General features: G+C 46.9%; 3 protein-coding genes across 5 annotated transcripts; 2 read left to right on the top strand and 1 right to left on the bottom strand.

Moving 5' to 3' along the window:
- Positions 1-533: 533 nt before the first annotated feature.
- Positions 534-2,156, bottom strand: LOC108023765 (vacuolar protein sorting-associated protein 37C). The gene is made up of 4 exons (XM_017093405.3): positions 1,913-2,156; positions 1,512-1,849; positions 1,294-1,445; positions 534-1,197 (listed from the first exon to the last, which is right to left on the bottom strand). The coding sequence occupies exons 2-4, from the start codon at positions 1,780-1,782 to the stop codon at positions 1,003-1,005; spliced, it is 618 nt and encodes a 205-aa protein (XP_016948894.1). The 5' UTR covers positions 1,783-1,849; positions 1,913-2,156; the 3' UTR covers positions 534-1,002.
- Positions 2,157-2,555: 399 nt separating this feature from the next.
- On the top strand, positions 2,556-3,131 carry LOC108023282 (uncharacterized). The gene has a single exon (XM_017092574.3). It carries the CDS (start codon positions 2,580-2,582, stop codon positions 3,039-3,041), a length of 462 nt encoding a protein of 153 aa, XP_016948063.3. The 5' UTR covers positions 2,556-2,579; the 3' UTR covers positions 3,042-3,131.
- Positions 3,132-7,477: 4,346 nt separating this feature from the next.
- LOC108023544 (cytospin-A) lies at positions 7,478-15,670 on the top strand. 3 transcript variants are annotated; one of them, XM_044093048.2, is made up of 11 exons: positions 7,478-7,640; positions 10,139-10,653; positions 10,757-11,263; positions 11,331-11,471; positions 12,064-12,240; positions 12,303-13,581; positions 13,643-13,797; positions 13,867-13,986; positions 14,059-14,371; positions 14,511-14,785; positions 14,858-15,670. In XM_044093048.2, the coding sequence occupies exons 2-11, from the start codon at positions 10,255-10,257 to the stop codon at positions 14,945-14,947; spliced, it is 3,456 nt and encodes a 1,151-aa protein (XP_043948983.1). In that variant the 5' UTR covers positions 7,478-7,640; positions 10,139-10,254; the 3' UTR covers positions 14,948-15,670. The 3 variants fall into 3 exon arrangements, with proteins under 3 accessions (XP_043948983.1, XP_043948984.1, XP_043948982.1); XM_044093049.2 differs by having other exon boundaries at positions 9,955-10,653; positions 13,870-13,986; XM_044093047.2 differs by having other exon boundaries at positions 9,955-10,653.
- The last annotated feature ends 7,395 nt before the right edge of the window (positions 15,671-23,065 follow it).

Genomic DNA, 23,065 nt, shown 5'->3' with positions numbered 1-23,065 from the left:
TTATTTCAAACATCTGATCTAAGGCGGGATTTTTGAATTTCCACTACCTAAACATGAACTCAGAAAAAGGGAATCTATCTTTTATAAGAAATAGTATTCCAAAAGTTAAACCAAATAAATAAATGTCAAAATACATACATCTATTTGTAGTTTGAAGCAAAAAATCTGGTTAAGAAAAAGAGTTTGAGTTATGTTTTGTTTTTATCAATAAATACTATTTAAAATAAAAGTACAATATTCACCAATTATTACAAATATTATTGACAACATAAGAATAAAATAAAATACTATCTTTTAAAATAAAATAACACAACTTTTTTTAAATAAAATAACTCAACGAAGTATATGAAAAACTATTGCTAGTTAAATAATTAACAAGAAGCTTATGATTCAGCAGATTTTAAAGTCAAAATGTACAAATTTCCAAACTAGATTGAAAATGAGTCCTTAAAAAAGGGAAGGTGAATCCCTCAAGGCAGAGTACTCCACAGAGGCAGTTCTCAAATGGAAAGAGATAGCACCACGGCACCGCATAAATGAAAATATTTATTAAATATACATAGTACAAATATATCGATTGGGCTGGCCAGGGGACATTGCGTATGGGGGACCGAAACAATTAAAGCCTATTGGGTAATACATGTGATTTGGACTTGGACTTGGGCGTGGGACTGGATTCGGAGTTGGGACATAACACACAGGCGTTCCGTTCTGGGGTATAATTAGAATTACAAGCCACTCTACCGATTTACACGTGTTAAATATATAGCGTACAACTAGCGAGCGTTCTGAGGACTGCTCCTCGATTCGTGGATTGCATGTGGATCCCCAATGCCGTATCCAAACATCCGGCAGCATAGCTCTGCCACTCTGCTGATTATCCTGCTTAGACTCTATTATTGCGACTCGTGGCGGATGGAGGATGGAGACTGGAGGCTGGAGGATTGCGGATTGAGGTGAACATTGAGTGGACTGCACAGCCAATGTGTTGCCCCGGCAATCCTAGATACCGGCCCGCTCCAAGGCACTCAGCTGGGTGCCCAGGCGCTCCTCCTTGGCCTTGCGCTCGGCGCTGATCTTCTTGGAGCTCTGGTACGTGTTGAGGAACGTCTGCACATCGATCTTGCCGTTCAGGAAGTGCTCCACATGCCGATCACAGTCGGCATCGGCATTGGAGGCGGCGATCTGGAGGAGTTCCTGCGGGGTTAGCAGGAAAAAGGGGCATTACAATGGTTGTTTAATGGTGTTCCTAAGAGGTGATGAATCACCCGTCGCAAGGCCTTGCCTACCCACCCTTATGTGCTGCGGAGCGTACTCCTCCGACTTCTTCAAGTACTTCTTGTTCAGCTGGTCGCACTTCTCGCCCAGGGTCTTTAAGGCTGTGTAATCATCGCTGAGCCGGCGCTTCAGCTCCACCAGGTGGCTGCCCTTGCTCTCGTTCTCCCCTAGAGTGGAAGTATGAAGGGGATTTAGTGCATCTCTGTCCGGCCCTCCGCCTTGGACCCACCCACTTGATATGTTCTCCACCTGGTTCATCATGGAGTCGAGTTCCTCGTTCAGGTGCTGCACCACGGACATCTCCTCGATGAAGTCGTCGAAGAACTCGGGATCCCTGTCCAGCTGCTTCAGTTCGTCCAGCGACAATGTGGACAGGTCGGGCATGTTGCCCGCCTCGCCGCCGTTCTCCGCCGCGTCCTTGGCCTCGCTCCTGTCGAGGGCGTGTCCTTGGGCCAGGGAGTGGCTGTGGGCATGGCCTTGTGGCGAGTGCTGAGTGGTGGGCATCTTGTGTTGTGTGTTTTTGGTTTTTAGTTCCAGCTTCCAAATTCCAGTAGATGTGCGTTGGGATCAACTAGAAATTTACGAATGACTCTGGTTAAGGTGAAGGGTGACTTATGTCAAATGCCCCGCTTACTGGGTTCCCGAGAGCCGAGGCTCGTCGGTACGAGCTGGAGCACCCCCTGACCTCCACTGGGAGTGCGCGACCCTGGTTGCGGTTGGCGAATGGTAACTATGCCCGGTGTCCGGCGGGGCCAATGGCCGCACTGCTCGCCCGGTCTCCGTCTGCTGGTTGCCTGATCTCTCCTGCCTTTTGCCTGCGGATCGGGAGCACTCGCTTTGTTTGCCCCGATCGGAGTTTCATTATCTTCTGTTCTGGGTTCTTCCAGTGCTGCCGGTCCAGCTACTTTACAGCCAGGTGGGCATACCTTCGCATACTGCCAGCTGAAATTATGGCTGTTTAGGCCTTGGGATGTGATTTTTCAAAATTAGTAACTTTATGCATTTGATTAACATTATTATATAACATAAAAAGCGATTCTAAAAACATGTTTTTAAAAAGAAAAAGCCATTTCTAACATCTAGCTACATTTTGGACACAAAGGGTGGCAACTCTGAAGCCGAAGCACCGTTGGCTGGCTGGGCTGCCACCCCTGGCGCAGGGGTGGTTTTTTAAGGCCATTTGGGGTTAAGGCCACTAAATATTGGTGTTTTTAAAGAAATGAGATTGCTTGTTTGTTAATGTAAGGCAAGTTAAAAAAATAATGCTAGATTTTAAGCCATCACAGCTGGGGGTTAGGTTGATGGTCTTATTGACAGCCCACATCTGGCAGCCCTGGCCGTCAGCTGTTCGCTTTTGTTTACAATTTGGCTCGTTACTTTACATAACAAAGCAGGCATTTCCATCAAATAAACACCGAATGGCGCTGTTCGAGATGAAGTGGCTGCGCCGCTGGGTGCGACGCAACACCAACCCCATCCCGGAGCACCGGGCGGAGCTGTGGAAGCGGCGCCTGAGCATCGGCTACGCCGTCCTGGCCTGGCAGGCCTTCGGCCTCGTCTGCTACATGGTCTACACCGGGCGCAACGACTGGGCCAAGTACTACGGCTACAAGACGGAGGAGGAGCTGGCCCTGTCGCCGGCGCAGCAGTTCGCCAAGCACCTGAAGGTCGAGGGCACCGGCAAGATCATCCGCTTCTCGGGCCTGCACAAGGTGGAGGAGGTGCCCTTCGACGCCAGCGAGGTGGAGCGGGTCAGGGAGTAGCAGCGGTGCCCTCCCCTCCTCTAGATTTAGCATAGCATCCTTTTTTTTGCACAAGCGTATCGTAATGGCCATTAAAGCTTATGAATAGGACTCGCTACTGGTGTTTCTATGGCCAAGTTTTGGTTCTCAGGTGTGTTTTTGCGGTGGAACTGGTTTTGAATACCATAAAAGTAATGCATAAATGATGTTTCTACAATTATTCATTCATAAACTTGCAAGAATATGAAACTATTCTGTGCCCAGAATGGAAATAAATCAGTTTTGAAGAGGATTTTCATATAAAATCGTCTATCTAAGGATCTAAGGAACCATTAATTGCGCAAACAAAACATTTGAAAATTAGTAGTACCGCACTGCAGGCGTTTGGTCTTCTGGTATATTTTGGCGCCAATCGGCCAGACCTATCGACGGCCTGCCATCGCCAGCGATAACAACAATAACAAAGCGCGACAACAAAAAACGCAGCGCGTCGAGCGGATTGTTTGGCGTTTGCCTGGCCACCAACAACAATAACAAAAGAAAAGCGTAACATATTGCCAGGCTGCGGCGGTAGCGGTATTAGCCCGCCGCGATAGCTTTTAACCCGCGAGCAGCGCGCGAGTGCAGTGTGCAGCGTGCGGTGATTTCCAATCGGAGGCCTGCGAGTCCGTGCGACACTTCTATAAATAAGGCAGCCAGTCGAGCGCAGCATCTCCGCCGTCCGCCAGTGCAAAGTCATATTTTTAATTGTAACGGAGGCAAACTAAATGAATATTAATTGCCCACCAGGCGGAGGTCATCGGCTATCGGACCCTCTCTCGCCCCCCTCCGCGCGCCCCGCCACTGCACTCGTTGTGTGTGTGTGTGTGTCTGCAGAATAACGGGACTAACGGCAGCCAACTGCAGGAACAACAACAAATGGCATTTGCAGATGGCGGCTTCGTCTAATTGGAATTTGTGCAACAAGAACACAGGCAGAAACGGAAACAGAAGAAACTAAAACAAGAGCCGCGAATAATTGCTAATTAGCTGCATTCTTCCATTGTTGCAAGGCTTCGCTTACGAATTTCTAATGTAATTAAGGCGGCAGCTGTTCCCCGAGTGTGTGTGCGTGTGTGCGGTCTCTTTTATTTTCTTTTTTTTTCTCCGTGCAGCAGCCAAAAATAGCAATAAAACAAGGAGAAAGAGGCTAAGGTGCAAGTGCCTCACACATACATACGTGCGAAACTAGCGGAGACGGCTACCGAGAAAGGAAGCGGGAGCGAGAGCCCAGGAGAAGAACCGTTTGATTGATTTTGATTGTTGCCGAGCCTCCTTCTCTCCTCCCCACCTCCCCCCAGCCGTCCTCCTCCCCACCACCCGCGCGGGACGAAGGGTGAGTAAAGAGTGCAGTGGAAAGAAGGCTTGGGCCAAATTCCCATTGTTGTTGCTGCTTTTCGAAACGAAGACGATTAAAAGCGCATTAATTATATAATTTTCGGGGAAGTGAAACTCCGAGACTTCACTTTCTGCTTCTAAGACAGCCAAGCGTAAACCATCAACAAAGAAACTTTAAAGCCTCGCAGCCGCGCATAAATATTTATGTGTGCCCGGAGAAACCGGGGAAAAAGAGTCGCTTAGAAACGTTGGCGAAAATGAAACCGTTTTCTAAAAATAATTTACTGTCGCCGGCCAAACACACCGTGCAACACACAACGCACAACATCTGGCAGCGCGGCGAACAAAGGCCGACAGCACAGGCATAAACATATCAAAGAGAGCAGCGCATAATTCGAGCGGTAAACCGGGCAGCGGGGTCGCAGCGACTGCGCAGTCCGCTGCGGCAGCGGGAAGTCGGTCCAAAATTTCGGGGGGTATCTACCCAAGATCACCACGATATCGATCACAACGATTTACCTCTGGTATCTCATCAAAAGTGAAGAGATAGTTCCGAAGAGTCTCCGGGATTTCCTCATCAAAGTCGTATTATACACCAACCTATATCTTGAGATCACTATGTCTTTATAATAATCCAATCTTATATGTTCAAAGTTAGTTCCAAAACATGTCTGGGGTTGCTCCGTCAAACATCATATTTGCTCATATCATATATCCTAAGATCACTGTATCTATATAATAATTATAGATCTGTGATAGGTAATTATAGTATGTGATTTATCAATCGTATCTTATCTGTTTAAAGTTAGTTCCAAAAAATGTCCCGGGTTTCCTCGTTAAGTATCATATTTATATCATACATCTTAGGATCAGCGATCTATACAAAAAACATAGATATGTGATGGATTATTACAGTGTGTGATCTACCCATCCTATCTTATTAAATATCATATCATAATATCTTTAGGTCACTGTATCTATATAATAATTATAGATATGTGATCTACCAATCCTTTCTTATCAACTCCCTAAAGTTAGTTCCAAGAAATGAGGAAACCCGCAGCAAATACCATATTCTCATACTATATCCCAAGATCACTGTATCTATATAGTATTTACAGATATGTGATAGATAATTACAGCATGTGCTTCATCAAACTTATCTTATCAACTGGTTAAAGTTAGTTCCCAAAAATGCCGGGGTTTTCTCATCAAACACCTTCTCGTATCCCTCTCTGATTGATACCTAGCCTATGTTTTAGTACAAATAAATGTGTGATACATTTTTCTGAATATAAAAGTTAGATAGCATTTATTTTATACCAGAAATGAGCTTGAAATTTATTTTAGCAACCCCTAGATCTGTGATATTTTTGCTTCAAAAAACTAAGTTGGTTACCTTATACCATGCCCAGTATCTGCTTATGTTATTGATCGCAGCTCACAGATACAGTTGGAAGGTCTGTGCCAGCAGTACCACTGCCCTGATATCGTCTGCTTCCGTTTCCCACTCTGTTCCGAGATATCGTTCCGTAATCCGCAGTCCGTCACCCGATCTTGGCGTCTCCCCGGGTGTGGGAAGGCCAGCGAAGTGGCCGGCTGTTTGGGGTGTAGCGCACTCGTGGAGAAACGAAATTCACAGAGCGCCGCCCCCCTGCCCCGCGAGCGCAAGTGAATGCCCGGCGGGGCTGTGAACCCCCTTCTGGCGGCAGTTTCCTCGTCTTCGACTGGGTCGGGAGCGATGAATGGCCGGGTTTTAGGCTAGAGGCTACCGGCTGCCCAGTGGTTTCTCAGGTGGCCACTGGCCGGCAGCGCAATGCGATCCCAGGCGCGGGCCGGGGGAGCTCTCTGCGGCCATCGCCAGCTGTTTGGCCTGGCTTTTTGGTCATAGACCCCTAACGTACCTGGCTCACGAACAATGAAAATCATAGAGAGCCACGTGGGGGGAGGGGCTTGGGCGGCGGGAGACGTGGCAGTGGCAGAAATGCAGAAAACCGCAAACGACCCCGCACCACCGCCCGCGACGCGCTTTGCTGCCTCTTGCGGTTTCTCGGCTTGGTTTCCCCGCTCTCGCCGCCCCTGATAAGCCCCGGCGGCGGCAGAAGAAAAGCCCCAGAAGAACGGTCCGAAGAATCGGAAGAATTAGCCAGCTAGCCAGACACTGCGAGAAACTCGAGCTTCTTCCGGGCCTTCAACTTTGAAGTAGCGGTATTGGCGTAAGAAGAAGTAGCATTTTTACATTTTTAAATTTGTTTAATTAAGTTCAATCTGGCCTGGCAATTTCGCTCAGTGCACGCACACGCAACGCGGAAAAAATCAAGGTGTCAGCGAGGTGGCCAAGAATGCGGGAGAGGGGCCAGCTAAATTGAATTGTCATTCAACGCCATGGGAGCTCGACTTTTGGGCAACGTCAACCCACCTCTGCGTAACCCAGACCCACCTCGTCACCTTCCAGAAGCCAAGCGAATTGCGAGCCACCAGCTCTTTCAAATGGAACCAAAGCGTTGACCTGGCCAGAAAACTAGCAAAAGTCAGGGCTTACTGGATCTTTAACCGGGGTCTGAACTTTGTCGTTTTTGTAGTATGGTGGAGATTATTCTAATGAAGAAGCATATTTTGCTTAAGGAACCCATGTTCCCTTTGCAATAGTTAATCTGTTTTTAAGAATAGAATTCAGGAATGTTAGCCTATTTAAAAGCATATAATAATTACTTTTTGTTGCTGCAAAATTCACCAAAAGAAAGAAAGTCTTATTTTGTCCACAAAAGATATACAATAAAAAATAATTCAAAAGAAAACATAGAAGTTACATCAACGCTAACTAAATTTCAAGAATAAAAAAAGTATAAAAAATAAATTCAAAAGGAATACAAAAATACAAATGAGCGACTATTTTGTTCACAATTTCCTAACTTACCGCTGGCCCTTTGAATTGCTTTTTGAAAATCCACTTTCTTGGCGCCAACTCAGTGTTGGACAACGCGCCACGCATGCGCCGTGGCCGCGAGCGCCCTCTGGCGGCGGAGTGTTATCGGTCGGCGCTATCGATAGGCGCCGTCGCTGGACACTTGTTGTTGTTGTTTGCAGAAGGCAGCAGAAACAGAAAACGCGCGTCGCTTTGTTGCCAGTTGCTCGTTTATTCAGTGTCGTGCGCTGTGCCCCCCGTTTTGCCTGCACTACCTTTACCTTTTTTTTTTATTGTTTTCCCCCGAACTCTGTGCAACATTAAAGGTTTTTTCTAAGGTAGCAATAAACCAAATAATAAAATAAAACTCGGCTCGGTACGTGCGTGTGTGTGTGTGTTAGAGCAGCATAGGTGTGTGCGTGTGGAGTTGGCTTTTTGTTTTGCTGTCGTATTCCGGTTTTTTCGACGAAAGAGAGTGCGAAAATGGAAAGAAATCCCTTTTACAGTTATCTGGTGCAAATAATTAATCGCTGTTGTTGGGTGTTTGATTCACTGTCCACCTCTCGTCCTCCGCGCCTCTGCCCCCTGCCCCGTCCAGCGTTCTTATTCATTCATCGTGCTCTTCTGGCAACTCCATTGTGTTGTTGCTGCTGCCTCTCATTGAAGGGCAACCGATCTTGCCTCTCTCTCGCTCCCCCACATCCTGCTCGTTCGCCCTCTTCCTCTCGCCGCTCCCTCTCCCGGTCACCGCCCTGCAGTTGCAGTTGCATTGCACAGTGTTGCAAAGGGCGCAAATTAGGGCGCGCTCTCAAATCTTAGTTGAAAATTAACACTCGAACGCTAAGTGGCCTGCTCGTTCTGGTCTTGCTTTCTGACCAATTATCCAACTTATCGCTGTGCAAACGAGATAAAGATAAACCCGCCCGCACAGAGCAGTGATAAGGAAAAGTCCCGTGTTCATCGGCAATTAGGCGAAAAGTGTCCCTCGGAATATGAATTTAAATTCGTGTTTCGCTCGTTCGCATGATGTCACTCCACTGTTTGCGTTTCAATTTAAGGCCCTGGGTAAAGTAAACAAATTTGCGTGTTTCGCGTGGGCCGCTGTCACAAAAAAATGAGAAGAAGAAAAGAAATCAAAATCAAATCCGAAATCACTCGAGGCCATAAATGGCAAACAAGCGAAATCGCCGAAAACCGGAAGGCTTACCAACACTGGCCAGATCGGCATGTTGCAAGTGCAGGCAGCGCTGCCGACGTCGCTGCTGCGGTCAGCTGTCAATGTCATTTGTTGGTGCAGTTCATGTTCACTTCGTGTTCTCCCGCTCTCTTTTCGCTTGCTCTGCTTTTCTGACGCGTCGTGACATGAGTAATCCGGCATATTTGTGACAATGGGGGAAGAACACATGAACAAACACGCACGCAGTGGCGCGGTGAGCGGTGCGGTAAGGGGCTGGCGGTGTTGCAGGGGCGAAGGGCGGGGAGTTGGAGTCCTCTCTCTGGTTCGCACACAGGGACACTTGGCACACGTACGTTCCTGCACAGCCTAGGTCAATCAGATGGCGCCTGCAAGTAATCAAGGGGTTAAGATTGGAGTTTAATTGAGAAAATACTTTTCGCTAAACCTTGGATTTATTTATTAATTTTTTTGGCTTCAACTAGAAATTTTTAGAAAAGTAAAAAAATGTTCATATTTTTGTGTCAGGATCATGTAACGAAGGTCCTTTTTAATGTTCATTGATATTAAGTTGGCTTTTATTTAAGTTTGTAAACTCCTTAATATCATTTTAAAAGTATTTCGTTGTTTTAGTACCCGACTCGTTTTTGTTTCTTTTGTTAAACCTACAAAATATAAAAAAAAAACCAGCAGACAATTTTTATATTTCTAAAAGTATTTCGTTGTTTTATATAGTACTCATTTGGTTTCTTTTGTAAAACCTACAAAATATTAAAAAATAATTCAAAAAATTTGATTATTTACAAGTGTGGTTTTTTATAAACAGGAGCTCTGTAGGTCCAATGGAACAGTTTTTCCCAGACCCCGATTTTAAATTACTTCAAAAGGACCGTGGGGCTACTCGCCTGACCTCGGCTGTTCGGCGGTGTACGTGTGACTGGGAGTGTGTCTTTGTATGCAAGTCAGGCCGCTGACTGTTGACGTTGCAGCGGAGCTCTGGTCCGGGCCACATGTCCATGTCCGTCAGACGCCCATATTCCGGCATCCCAGGTTCCCACCCAAACGCGAGCTGGGACCCCGCGTCAGAATTTCAATTTCGATTTCACGATCGTGTGGAGTGCATTCCCATTCTCAATTGGGTGCGAACGCGCCTCTGATTGTGTGTTTGTTTTGGTTTCTCTCCCTATCTCGGCCCTCTGCTGCTCTCCGGACGACAAACAATGCACTGCGATTGTTTGCCGCCGCACAAACGGGTTACATTGTTGTTGCCACTGGCCGACTGTCGGTGTTGCATGCAACATGGGCATCTCTCGGTGAATCCCATTGCCAGCTCGCTTTCTTTCACTCATTCATTTGTTCGTCGCCCGTCTTGCATTACCAATTCTGCCCAACCGTTTTGCACAGCAATTTCACTTTTACTCCCATCGAATCGAAAGAAAGCAGAGCAAATTGAGTTGATAAAAGCATTGTGATAACAGGCGTGTACAAAATAGCTGGCAAACGGCGATAACCGATAGCCGGCGAACAACGATAAACGAACACTGCGAAAAAAGTTCTATACGAAAAATAGTCATAAACGATAAACGAACATTCCGAGAAGTTGAATAAATACATATTTGAAAAGTTAAACACTGCGAGAAATAATAACCCGTCTAAGTTCAGCACACCATGCTTAATACAAAATAATTGGAATTAAATTCATACAAACTCTGAAAGGAACATTAAAGTTGGCCCGTTGATGGTTTACGTTTTGCAACAAGGAAGGATAATCCGGCAAGATGATCAAACTGAAATCCTTGTTCCGCAGAGGACAGGGCACCTCCAGCTCGAACTCCTCCAACTCGTCGCACAAGCAGCAGCAGCACTCCTCCAACAACAATCGCCAGAAGTCGCAGTCGAGCACTTCGCTGAATACCGCCCACGAGCAGCAGCAGCAGCAGCAACAGCAGCAGCAGCAGCAGCAACAGCAGCAGCAGCAGCAGCAACAGCAGCAGCAGCAGCAGCACAACAACACCGCAGCGCCAACGACAAAGTTCTACGTCCACCAGGAGGCGGCCAGCTACGAAAGGGGCGTGGATGTGGGCGACGAGGAGGCGCTGCTGCTGACCAACCAACAGCAGCAACAGCGGCGACAGCAACAGCAGCAGCAGCAGCAAAACTATCACCAGCAGCAACGGGTTCGTTTCTATTTTATTTTTAGTACATACAGTAAAAACTAAATGTAAATATTTGTTAAAGTATTTTTTACTAAAATAAATAAACCCTACTACTCTCCAACAGCTACCGCAGCTCCAGAGCAACACCTTGCCCCAAAAGAAGTCGAAGCTCAAGGGACAGAAGCAGCCAAAACAATTGCCCGTGCAGCAGCAACACAGCAATGCACCTGAGCCACAGCAACAGCAGCAGCCACCACTGATGACTTCCCTGGCAGCCGTGCCGCAGGCAGCAGCAACTGGCAACGGCAGCAGCAGCAACATCAACAACAACAACGCGTTGGCCGCACTGCAAGATGGTGGCGCTGCTGCCGCCGCTGCAGCCGATTTCTACCAGCAACTAGCTGCAGCAGCAACGGCGACGGCAACGTCGGCCAACGGCAGCAACACTAGTGCCGACAGTCCAGCCAACGCTTTTCCCGCAGCAGCAGCAGCCGTTGCTGTTGCCGCTGTGGCAGCCAGCAGCTATCAGCAACAACAGCAGCAGCAGCAGCAGCAACAACAGCAGCAGCAACAACAGCAGCAGCAGCAACAACTCATCAACAGCGAACAGCAACAACAGCAACTCTTAGAGGTGAGCTATGCCCCTATTCGCTCGTCCATTCCATAATTAATAACCCAAACCGCATTCAAACACGCAGGCTAACAACAAAATGCAGGAGCTGCACAAGCAGCTGGAGAGATTGGGAAGCGAGCAACTGCAGCTGGAGACACGCATCACGGAGCTCCTGCCATACCAAAGCGAGGTGGCCAAACTGAAGGGCGATCTGGTTAAGATGCAGGTGCGCAAAAAGAGCCGGGGAGGAGTAGGGCGAGGGCTGGGCTGGACGAAAGGGGTGCACTGTGGGCCGAAACGGGGTGGCTGGCTAACCACAAGTGCTGATGTGTTGTCACGGCTGATTGATGTTGTTGTTGGTGCTGTTACCCCGATGCTGAAGCCATTACACACCCTTGAGCCAAGGGAGTAATCTAGATTTTGGGTTCAGAATTATGAGGCAAGCGATTTAAATAGAGAATTCGGTTTCCTGATGAATAAGTATAGGTATATGAACAGTTGATGTATTATTAGTACATGACGTTTACGAATCGCGAGGGCTCCTTTCTTCCGCAGTGATTAATAGCAGCCTCTGATGAAGGGTATGCTAAGTATAGACCCTTCCACTAGCAAGTGACTAAGCCAAGTTCTCGGGGGCGTTGCGCTTCGCTACCCCAACCAATCCATTGATATTCAATACGATCTATAGGCGATGCGCTCCTTTAATTGGGTGCAGTAGAAAGCTTTTGCGTCGTAGAACAGCAACAGCAGCGGCAGCAGCAGCATCAACGCAGCTTAGAGGGAGGCAAAACTGATCAGTCCGATGTGTGTGCTTACAGAGTCTACAGGAAAAGACCCAGATGGAGATCGGCAACCTGAAATACGAGAACGAATCTCTGCGCAATAGGCTGCGGGACGTTGTGAACTCGCCGCTGTCGGATGCGGAGAAGCACCAGATCATCCAAGACTCGCAGCGGCTGCACAGCTCGGCGCCCGCCTCGATAGCCCTGCCCAGTGTGAGTACTCCCAGACGGTGCCTAGTGCAGCAAATCCCATTAAATGCCATTATCCCTTGCAGACAAACGATGCGCATGATGGCACACCCTGCCTCACGCCCGACTGGGACAAGCAGTCATCCTCCAGCGAGATCTCTGTAGCCTGCCTGCAGGACAAGATCATTCAGATGGAGGAGACGCACTACTCCACCAACGAGGAGCTACAGGCCACGCTGCAGGAGTTGGCCGACCTGCAAACGCAGCTGACGGACACGCAGACGGAGAACGTGCGCCTCGCCGAGGACAAGGATGTGCTCTTCCAGTCGCTTTGCCGGCAGACCGAGAAGCTGAATGAATCGCGCACGCAGATCAGTACGCTGAAGGAGCTGCTCCTGCGGGACACGAAGCAGGCGGCCTCTGAAGTCAGCGCCTCGGAGCGGGAGCAGAAGCTACTGGATCTGATCAAGACATCGCAGGAGGAGCGCGAGGCCGTTCTGCTCAAGCAGGAGGAGATGGGCGCCGAACTGGCGGAGCTGAAGCAGGCGCGTGAAGCTGCCCAGCAGGAGCAGCAGCGCCAGAGGGAGCGGATTGCCCTGTTGGACTCTCAGTTAGATGCAGCCAATGCGGAGCGGCGGCAGGGAGAGGCTCAGTTCTCACAGGCCAAGGAGGAGATCTCGCAGCGGGCCATCGAAATCAGTCGGCTGAGCACTCTGCTGGAGAATGCTCGCTCCAAAATCGAGGAGCTGGAGGCCGATCTGGCCAGGGGCGACAAGACGGACCTAAGCGATGTGCTGGACGTGGCCCGGAAGGAGAAGGACGCCCTGGAGGAGCGGGTGGCCGAGCTGCAGGATCAGTGTTCGCGTAGTCAAGCCGAGCTAAGACGGCTACGCGAGCAGCTCTCCGGCCTCACTGAGGAGTGCAAGGTGGCCAAGAACAATGCCAAGTGCGCCGTCTCCCACCTCGAATATCGGCTGGAGCAGCTGCAGCGGGACAAGGACAAGATAGCCGGCGAATGGCAGGCGCTGGAGGAGCGCGTGGCCGAACTGCAGGTGCAGTGCAAGTGCCACCAGGAGGACAAGGCCCAGCTGCAGTCCCTGCTTAGCGAAACGCAGCGCCACCTGGGCGATGTCCAACTGCAGCTGGGCGAGTCGGAGTGCCGGCTCGAACAGGAGATGCAGCTGCGGCGGAAGGAGGCCGAGGAGTGGCAGCAGTTCCAGGCCGATCTCCTGATGACCGTGCGCGTGGCCAACGACTTCAAGACTGAGGCGCTCAGCGCCCGGGAGCAGCTCGTGCTCGACAACAAGACGCAGAAGGAGAAGATCAGGTTGCTGGAGCAGCAGCTCGAGAAGCTCACCAAGCAGCGTGAGTATACTGAAGTCTTCTTATTTGTCAACGAAGATCAATGGTTTTTCCAACCCTCCAGCCGAACTGCAGCAGTCGGAGACTCCGCAGTCGGTGCTGTCCACGGTCCAGCGGGAGATGGAGATGGCCACACGGCGCAGCAAGCTGAGCTTCAGCCGACAGGACTCGCGACTCTCCGTCAAAACGCTCATCGAGAGTATTGAGAACAACAAGGCGGTGAGTCCTTTAATTGATCTATCCCACGAGAAATCCTTTTCTAAAATCCAATTATCGTTCTTCCTACAGCAGGGCAAAGCCGACGAGGCGGAATCCCACTACAGCTCCACGTCCAGCCTAAACAGCGGCACTCCGGAGCTGGGCACCACGCCCATTATCTTCCCCCCCTCCAGTGACTGGCATGAGAGCGTGAGTGTTGAACGGGCCTACCATCTCGATGATGAAGCTCTGTACTGATGACTTTGTATCTCCCACCAACAGCTTCGCCTGCCTGTGCTGCAGAGCAGCAATCTGCACGTAAATGTGGGCAATCAATCGGGCACTGGAACAGGAGCGAGTCTTCCAGCTGGCAGCGGAGGAGGAGGAGGATCAGCTAGCACTACCAAAGCCACTTTGCCGCTGCGCGACCAACAGCAGCAGCAGACTGCGATGACAGCGCCCCAGAGCCAGATCCAGTCGCAGATTCAGATCCAGAACGTTTCCCAGCCCTCGACGCCGGCCACGCCCAGCAGTGCGGGCAGCAGCAGCAGCAGTGGGCTGCCCTTCGGCAATGTCTCAAAGTCCTTCATAGGCGGTATGAAGATAGTCTCAATTGCATTAGATACATTCTTGTTGAAGACCTTAAAGATAACTGCTGATTGCTGTCATGCAAATAGACTAAGATTTTTGTAAAATTCTATCGCTAACCTCTGAAACTGTGTATATTTTTTCAGGGGAACGCAAGGATCCGCTGAACATGCTGGCCAAGAATGGAGGCTCGAAGCGCAACGCGCTGCTGAAGTGGTGCCAGAACAAGACAGTGGGCTACCGCAACATCGACATCACCAACTTCAGCTCCTCGTGGAACGATGGCCTGGCCTTCTGTGCGATCCTGCACTCATATCTGCCGGATCGCATTCCCTACGATCAGCTGAGTCCGGCCAACAAGAGGCGCAACTTCTCGCTGGCCTTTGCGGCTGCCGAGTCCGTGGGCATTGGCACCACCCTGGTGAGTTTCCAATCCCCCAACCTATAACCCCCCGAAAACGCATTACTATCTGTACAATTTATTTGCTGCCAGAACATCAATGACATGTGTCAGATCGAACGACCCGACTGGATGCAGGTGATGTCCTATGTGACGGCTATCTACAAGTACTTTGAGACCTAGCTGAGGGCACGGACTTGAGGAGCCTGCGCTGCTCTCCACTTGGGCACTCCTTTGGGGGGCGGTAGTTGTAGGGATCGCTTTACTTTCAATATACACTTTTTGTTTTTCCTTATACATACTTTTTTTTCTCATTGTTGTTGTGTGTAATCAGCATTTCCAAGATGGACCGGAAAACATCATCTTTTTCGATCGATTCCCCTAGCTTGTACGCTTTTTTTTCTACTACGACCCCTTCTGTTTTAGTGTGTCTACGTCCATGTTCTTGCCCATGTACAGTGGTCACCCGATGCAGTGGCACATCTGTAAGATGCATTTGTTTGTTTCTCGGTTTTACAGACGACTACCCCCTTAGCACTAAGTTGTAAGCTTAAAGTTTAATTTTAATGAAGCTTGAAGGTTGTTCAGGTCCAACACTCCAGGGACAGCCAGTGTCCACTGTACATGGATAAGGTGTTTTTTTATTGCCTGGTACAGAGTTTATTTTTACACGCAATCGAGGATGACGGAGGATATTTAGCTTGATTAGCTTTGCCACGAAGCATAACTATAGAGATAATGAGGAGATGGTCCGGACTAGCTTTAGCCTAAACTTATATATATAATTATTTATTCCAACTACATCAGATCACTAATTTAAACGCAAACAAATGTATTTTTTTCAACGATTCATTCTACGATCTACCATAAAGAACAAAACGCTGCGAAAGGCAGTGGAACAAGTAATCCCCGTTTGTTTTTCTTAGCTTTAACAACCTAATTAAACTGGGATTAGCTGTTGAGCTGTGTGGGTTGTAAATTAAAAATTCTCTGGAAATTTTACGGTTTTCGCCATTTGCATTTTTCGTAATCAAAAAATTTTCTGAGCCGTCGCTTATTAAAATAGATCAATCTTGTGCCTGCCGCACAAGACGAGGAACCTGAGCCCGCCGGAAATGGGTGGGCGATATGATATGGGGCGTGTGGTGCGGTGGAAACTGTCGGGGAAAACTCAAAATGGCGCTTCTTGAGCGCGGAAATTTCCCTCGAGTGGGAAATTTCCCAAGGAGCAGGAAAGAGATGGCTTCTGCACGTTGATTTCATCCTTTTTGTGGGCGGGAATCTCAGTTCCGGACGTGGTTGGTCGAGACTTCGGGGGATGGCGTGGGCGGCGGTGGGTGTGGCATGTGGCGTGCGGCGGAGAATTTAATTAAGTGCCCATGCCACGCCGCAGGGGGTGTGTGATTTCTTTAAAATTAAAACAAGCCGATGATTGATGTACTCGAGGCTAATGAGAAGAGTCAGCCAAAGCTGGGAACGGATAAGGGAAGTCCTACGGCCATGGAACGCACTGAAACAGGAGCTTATTTAAAGGCGTTTGATATATTCATATCGCGCAGGTTTTTTATAAAGAACTACGCCTTATAATTGCTCAATAATTTCAGATTATTCATAGTACATTATGAAAAATGGTGTTGTAAAGTTCTGTAATATGCTTTGTCGAGTTAAAAAGTTTAACTACTAAATAATCTATAATATTGACTATTCTTAGGACGATTTCCAGAATCGGAAACCAATTAATTAAATTATTTAAATTCTACGAAATAAAAATGGGGATAAATTGTGTAGTTCCCAAACAATTTAAGTGTTGTAAAGTGATGGAATAACACTAGAGTTTAAATAAATAAATGGAGTAGTACCCAAAGAATTTAAGTGTTGAAAAGTGATCGAATAACACTAGAGTTCAAATAAACTATTTTATTGCTCATGTTCAAGATAGTTAATGATTTTAAAACGTTGTTATGAAACTGACAGCAGTTTCTTCATAAATCACTTAATTGTAAATGTAGCTTATGGAGAGTAAAATTATTCTTACTATAAATTAAACATTTTTATTAGCATACTTTTGGGACTTGCTAAAATGTGAGTTTAATTAAACGATTCCGCTGACAGTTTTCCTTGCTGGTTTCTGATTTACCAAGAATGAGATTTGAAATCAGAACAAGGTATATCCAGCCCGTTGACAGGATTAACTCCTTCAATTAGAATCAAATGCATATCCGTGTCCGCTTTCGTGCCCGCCAATTTGGTCCGCTTGTTTAGTCCAAAGTCACGTACTTGCAAAGACCTTAAAGCAGCCGTAGCCGTGCCCATTGTACCCCTTCAGTTGACTCGTGGCTCCAGGACAAAAGCAAATTGTATCTGTCAATTAGGCGGCTTCTTTTAGTATCGCTCTCTATCTCTCCTGCTCCTTTAGTCCTTTAATGCCCGGCACATGTCGAAAACGAAATTAAACGCTGACGCATCTTTTGCTGACCAGCGGACAGTCACCAAAATATGTTTGTTTCGAAATTGGTGGCGGGGGTGAGGTCCTGAGCTGGGTGGCTTGGTGAAATCGAGAAAGGAAAATGCTTAGTCATAAATCAAGAAATCGGCAAGAATAAATTTCAATGCAGCCAACATTTTAATATACAAAACAGACTGGCCAAAAGGCAGGGACACACGAGCGCGGGGACACGGACTTCTTCACTCACTCAATCGGTGGCAGTGCAACTATAAAAATATTATCTATAGTTTCCACTTAAATGCACAGCGGCACTTACCGGACGGCGCTCGTCCTTGTCCACCAGCCAACCGCACAACCACCCAACCACCCATCCACCCATCCACCCACCTTCCCCCACATGTGGATAAATCATAATGGTTAATGTGCACTCATAAATGGATAAGCCAGGCGGTACGGTACACTGGAATAAATAACTGTCTTTAAGAAACATAAATTACAACGATTTGTATTTTATATAGTTTACTTAATTTTGTGTAATAAAGTAAAATTTTTTAATCACTAGTTCTCCAAGATAATGAATGTATGTAGCATGCATAGGCTTTAATTTTTTGGCTGACCTTAGACAAATGTGCTTTATAATATTTTTAAAATCTATACTTACTTCATAATATAATTTAAAAATCTTCACTTAGCCAAATGTTTATACATAGGTAATATATTTTGTGTAACAAGAATATTAGAACATTGCTTAAATGAATTCATAACCGAAAATCTTTTTTTAGTCTCAATATATTTTATTCTTTGTTTATTCAGTACTTTATAATTTATTCGAATCTTTAGTTTACAAATACACAATTCTGATCCAATTTTATTTATTATCCTATTTAATAAAAGCTTTCTAAAACCCTCTATTATTTTCCCTGTGCAGGTACATATGCTTCAAGCGAAGGAAAGCCAAGTTCGTGCCGGCGAATGTGGATGTGAATATGAGTGGTGAGTGAGTGTGGGCTTGGGTGGGATCCAGATATATGCATTCATATAGATATATAGATAGCGCGGGTGGACATTGCTCATTCAGGTCAGGTCATGTCAACTCGGGCGGCGGGAAATCGTTTTGTGTGCGTGTCATTTATGGGTCATTTGCCAGGGATCCATGGAAAACCTGAACCCACCGACAACAAGTGCGCCAAGCCAGCCGGAAAGCGCAGAGGGGCAGAACACATGTGTTCAATGGGACTTATAGATCGACATAAAACACTCCGACTGAGATCCCTTTGATGCCCCCTAAGATCTAACTACTTTTAGACATCTTCATCAGAACTGGCTAAACTTTAAGTTCTTGTCGCCTTCGATTTTCCACTTGCTCCACATTTTCCGAACAGAGAAAAACAGACCACACAGACACTCACCCACACCCTATATGGTACAGAAAAAGTTGACTTCCTGTCATAGTTGGATGTTAATTTGGTTCCTAACTTTGTCTTCTTTGCATCTCAGCCCCAACCTCCGCCACTTCCGATGCTCGCAGTCAAATCCTGTTTACTGCCTGTCAACTTATAAACAATTTTCCATGATAATGACGCCGACGATCGAAGCAACTTTTGCGGCGGAAGCAAAGACTTTTCAGGAAAATTTCAGGGAAAAAAAAACGAGGAAGGATTATAATCGGGTAATGGAAAATCGAAGAGCGGACAGAGATTAAATGCGTTGGGCAACATTTCCGGTTTCGAATCGACGGTCCAGCTCCATGACGAGGCCGCTTCGATTTGATTTCCTCCCGGCAGCAGGGCAACAAAGAGCTTTATGATTTTCCGGTCAATACAATTCCAGCCAGGGCCGCTGCTGCACTGCATCCTTACAAATCAACAAGCATGACACATTGCCGCCCGGCCATTGTTGTTGCCAGTTCAGTTCGGATGAGTTCAGTTCTCGGGGCTCTCCGCTCGAGGAAGTACTAAAAAACACAATGGAACTGGGCAGGGGTTCTCACTCTGCAGACTCTTCTTCGGCCATTCCGGCAGTTCGACTGCAATGACAGTCACAATGGACCCACAAAGAACCATGGAGTGCCCCGCGCCCTCCTCCAGGGGAAGAGAAAAAACCTACCTAATGTCATCCTGCTCTCGGGTCAGATCTGAAGTCGTTGGGTCATCGAGGCTGAGGGTCAATAAATTGTGATTAGACAAATGCAATTCACTTTTTTATCGTTCGAAGTCAATTGCCGGAGGGGAATACTTGACTGGGGTTGGGAATATTGAAACTATACTTAGATGATGAAGACGGCTATGGGTTTCTATTATAGTTGAACTGGAAATGCAATTTGAAGATCTTTCGGAGGGATTCTATTTTCTAGGGTTATGTGTTCACCACTTGAATCATTATACAATAACTCAAGAATTTCATAACTAATTTTTACAATTACTATACCTTTTTTTGTTTTTAAGCAATCTTTATTATAACTCTAACTTATTAGTTGGCCATTTTGCATCCCATTTCTCCATCGCATTTTTGTTTCTTTCTCCAAAACTTTTCTTGTAAATTGCTTGTATGACCTTCCTGCTAAACGATCCCCATTACGATTCCATAAAAATTCAATAAACAGTCCCGCAGTTCGCCCGCCAGTAACCGAATCCTTATCCGAATCCTTCGAAAAGGGAATAACCAGGCCCATGAATCTTGTCCCACGGGCGGAGTCCCACGTCGTCGGCTAATACGCATCAGGGCTAAATGCTCTGGTCGAGCCAATAAATGTGTTTGTGCACCACCCACTCGCCCCATTCCGGGGAACCCCCGCGATCTGGTACACACGTCCACCCCTGACTTCTTGCCCTTTGTCCTTTTGGCCACACTTGCCGGGCTCACTTTGATTTGCACGCATGAACTCTGTTTTTCGAGCAGTGGAAAAAATAATGTCTATGTTTTAAAGGTAGTATTATAAATACGACCGCTTAGTTTTCATTCATTTCAGCAATTTTACCAAGTCAAAGAAAAAATTAATGTAAAGAGCAGTGTTGGAAAAGGTATTTTAAAGCAATTGTAAAAGCATGAATTAAAATTGCATGACTGGACTTAAAATACAATTATAATGGCTTTTAGAAAACTGAATACTTTGAGGGGAATACTTTTTGTTTTCTTCACTATTAGGATAACAAATTTTCTCCCAGTGCAACCTCTTCTCCTTCAAAATCTCAGCCCCCTGCGCTGAGCGGCGTGTCAATGTTTGTTTAGCACCCCTCTTTGCCATCCTGCTAACCAGATTTCAATTTGTGCCGGGCAAAGTGTTTATGAGATTTCGAGCTGCCGCTGCTAAATGGCCGAAATCCTTGTGTCCTGGGACTCCCCCACAGGACTCGAAGGATGCGGAGGACTCGCCGGATTCGTCGGGGATCTGCGTGTGCGTCCCATACACCGTATATACACTCGGTTTTATTCTTCCCTTTGTTTGACTTTATTTTGTCTGTTTGGTTTGGTTTGATGTAATGTGACATGATGGTTTCATCAAAAGCGCATTAAAAACAAAGCGAAATCACAAACAAAAGGAGCCGGAATCGAGCAGGGAATTCCGTTATGGACGTGGAACATCCTGCATTGCAAATTGCTAGTTCTTTGTATCTTGCAGATAAGCCAGCTTGGGTTATGGTTATCCTTTGAGGCAGCTAATATGCTATTTTTTCTAACCGAAAATTAAAAAAATACTTAGGAAATGAATTGCCCTAGCAGATATCTCGAAGTCTCGAAATCGGGGTCACCAAACCCCTTCTTCAACAGTTGTCATAACTTCCGCAACTCAGTTCCGATAGTACCATATAAAAATTGATCAAATTAAGTTATCCAATCCACAGGCAATAGGAAAACTTCCTTTAGACTTGGTGAGCCATCAAGGGTTAGCCTCGCAGGATCTCACAGGCCAATGCACTTCGTCTGAGTCCCGCGGAAGGGACGTGGTACGAGAGTCAAATCAAGGCAGCAAAAGGATTCAGGCCATTAAGTTCCGGAAGCGAGTTGATAACCAGACAACAAGTATACAAATCCAGCCGACCACTGACACGGGACACAGGATTCAGGATTCAGGACTTGCGACTCGGGACTCGGGACTCAGGACCTTGTGGCATTACGGAGCTGTCCTGGCTCGAGATATTTATGCGTGTTCGCTTGTGTTTGTTCGTTGCAGTAATTGGCTGGCGGGTCCTCCGACAAACAACTTTTGTGCATATGCAAACCAGAAAAATAAAATAAAATAAAATCAGAGCGAAGAGCGAAAACTAAAACGGGCCAAGAACCCAAGAAGGAAAATGAATCAAAGCGAAGGCATCCACGATAAACTTTTTGGCCCGCTGAAAATTATTCCTGCCTCTGTCTTGAGGTAGCTGATGAAAGCAGGGACTACCCTAGGATTACAAACACTAATGTATGTAATAATTCTAAAAAAAAACGTATTTTAGAAACAAAGTTCTTTATCAACTTATAAGTCTAGTTTTCCCTGTATAATACATTAAATATAATATTCTTTTAGGCACTTCTGTTGGTAGAAACCCTGTGATATGTAGATGATTTTTGTCTGTTTCCTCAATTTTTCTTGCAATTCTTATATTTTTTTCTAGCCTTGGTTCCGTATACCCCTTAAAACCTGTTTTCGACCCCTGGGGTCCGTGGACTGGGCGCATGTTAGTTACTTTTGTTTTGCGTCCAGGCTGGATGAGTAAATAAATAAAAGAGCCGTCAGCGGGAATTAAGCAACCCTTCCGTTGCGAATAAATCAGCAAATTAATCGCACAGCCGAGTGCAGACCGCAGTGGCTGTGCCTTGCCGTGGCCACCCCCCTTTTCTGCGCAGTTTCCCCACATTTCTCCTCCCCCGGAAACGGAAACGCACACACAGTTAGCCACACATCAAAACTGAGTCCAAATCCAAAACCCCGGACCCCCAGTTCGAAAATCGAGCAAACTTTGCCACTCAAGTGGATTTAAATTGGTTTTGCGTAACCGCAGTCGAGATTGGATTTTAAAATTTTTCAGTTATTTGTTGCTTCTCCTCGGCCCTGTTTCGTCCTGTCTGCCACTGAACGGCGACACATTTCCGCTTCCGCTGGCGAGCGAAAGGAGGAAAAAGAAAGCCCTGGCTGGGATTCATTCGATTTGACTTTTCACGTTTCATTTAGCAAACGATTTCATTAGTTAAAAAGCGCAGTTTCTTTCTTTGCCCTCCCAGAAAGGGGGTGTCCTGCACATATTGTCCATGTCCTGGCTGGCCCTCCTTCGCCTTTTGCGCCCTTTCAATCGCCCGGGCGGAGTTGCCCCTTTGTGTGTGTGTTGTCTTTTTTTTATCGCCATTCAAGTTTGTTTTTCCGCTTAAAGTATTTTTATTGAATCTCCTTATCGTTTTTTATGGCCACTCACCCAGTGGTCCATCGAACAACAACAGCCCGCACCCCCGACCGCCCGATTAATGCTAATCTAAACAAATTCTGTCATTAAGGGTCCTTGGATCCCTCGTCGCCGGAAATGTCGCGCTGCTGGCCTCTGGTTCCGCATAAAATATTGTCAATCAATTCAATTACAAGTTGACATCATTGTTACTTATTGTTGACGTCAATTGTCCGGCCGTGGCCCCCGCCTGGCCCCCTGATTTATGGAGTTGCCCGGAGTTCACTGGGCTGACCACTTGGTGGGCGTCTCTGCTCCAAGGACCCCACCACTGACCCTGTTTCCACAAGACTGATGGTCGCAGGTCCTGGCTTTTATTCTCACAAGGAAAACACAGCCTGCTGTAACAAGAGAATAGTGAAAATAAAGGGCTATAAATATATTTTAATGAGTGGGTGTAGTATTTTAATCAAAGGGGTGGCATTAATAATT

The sequence above is a fragment of the Drosophila biarmipes genome, chromosome X, assembly GCF_025231255.1.
Source record: "Drosophila biarmipes strain raj3 chromosome X, RU_DBia_V1.1, whole genome shotgun sequence".
Classification (NCBI taxonomy): domain Eukaryota; kingdom Metazoa; phylum Arthropoda; class Insecta; order Diptera; family Drosophilidae; genus Drosophila; species Drosophila biarmipes.
This window is presented reverse-complemented; position numbering and strand designations above follow the sequence as displayed.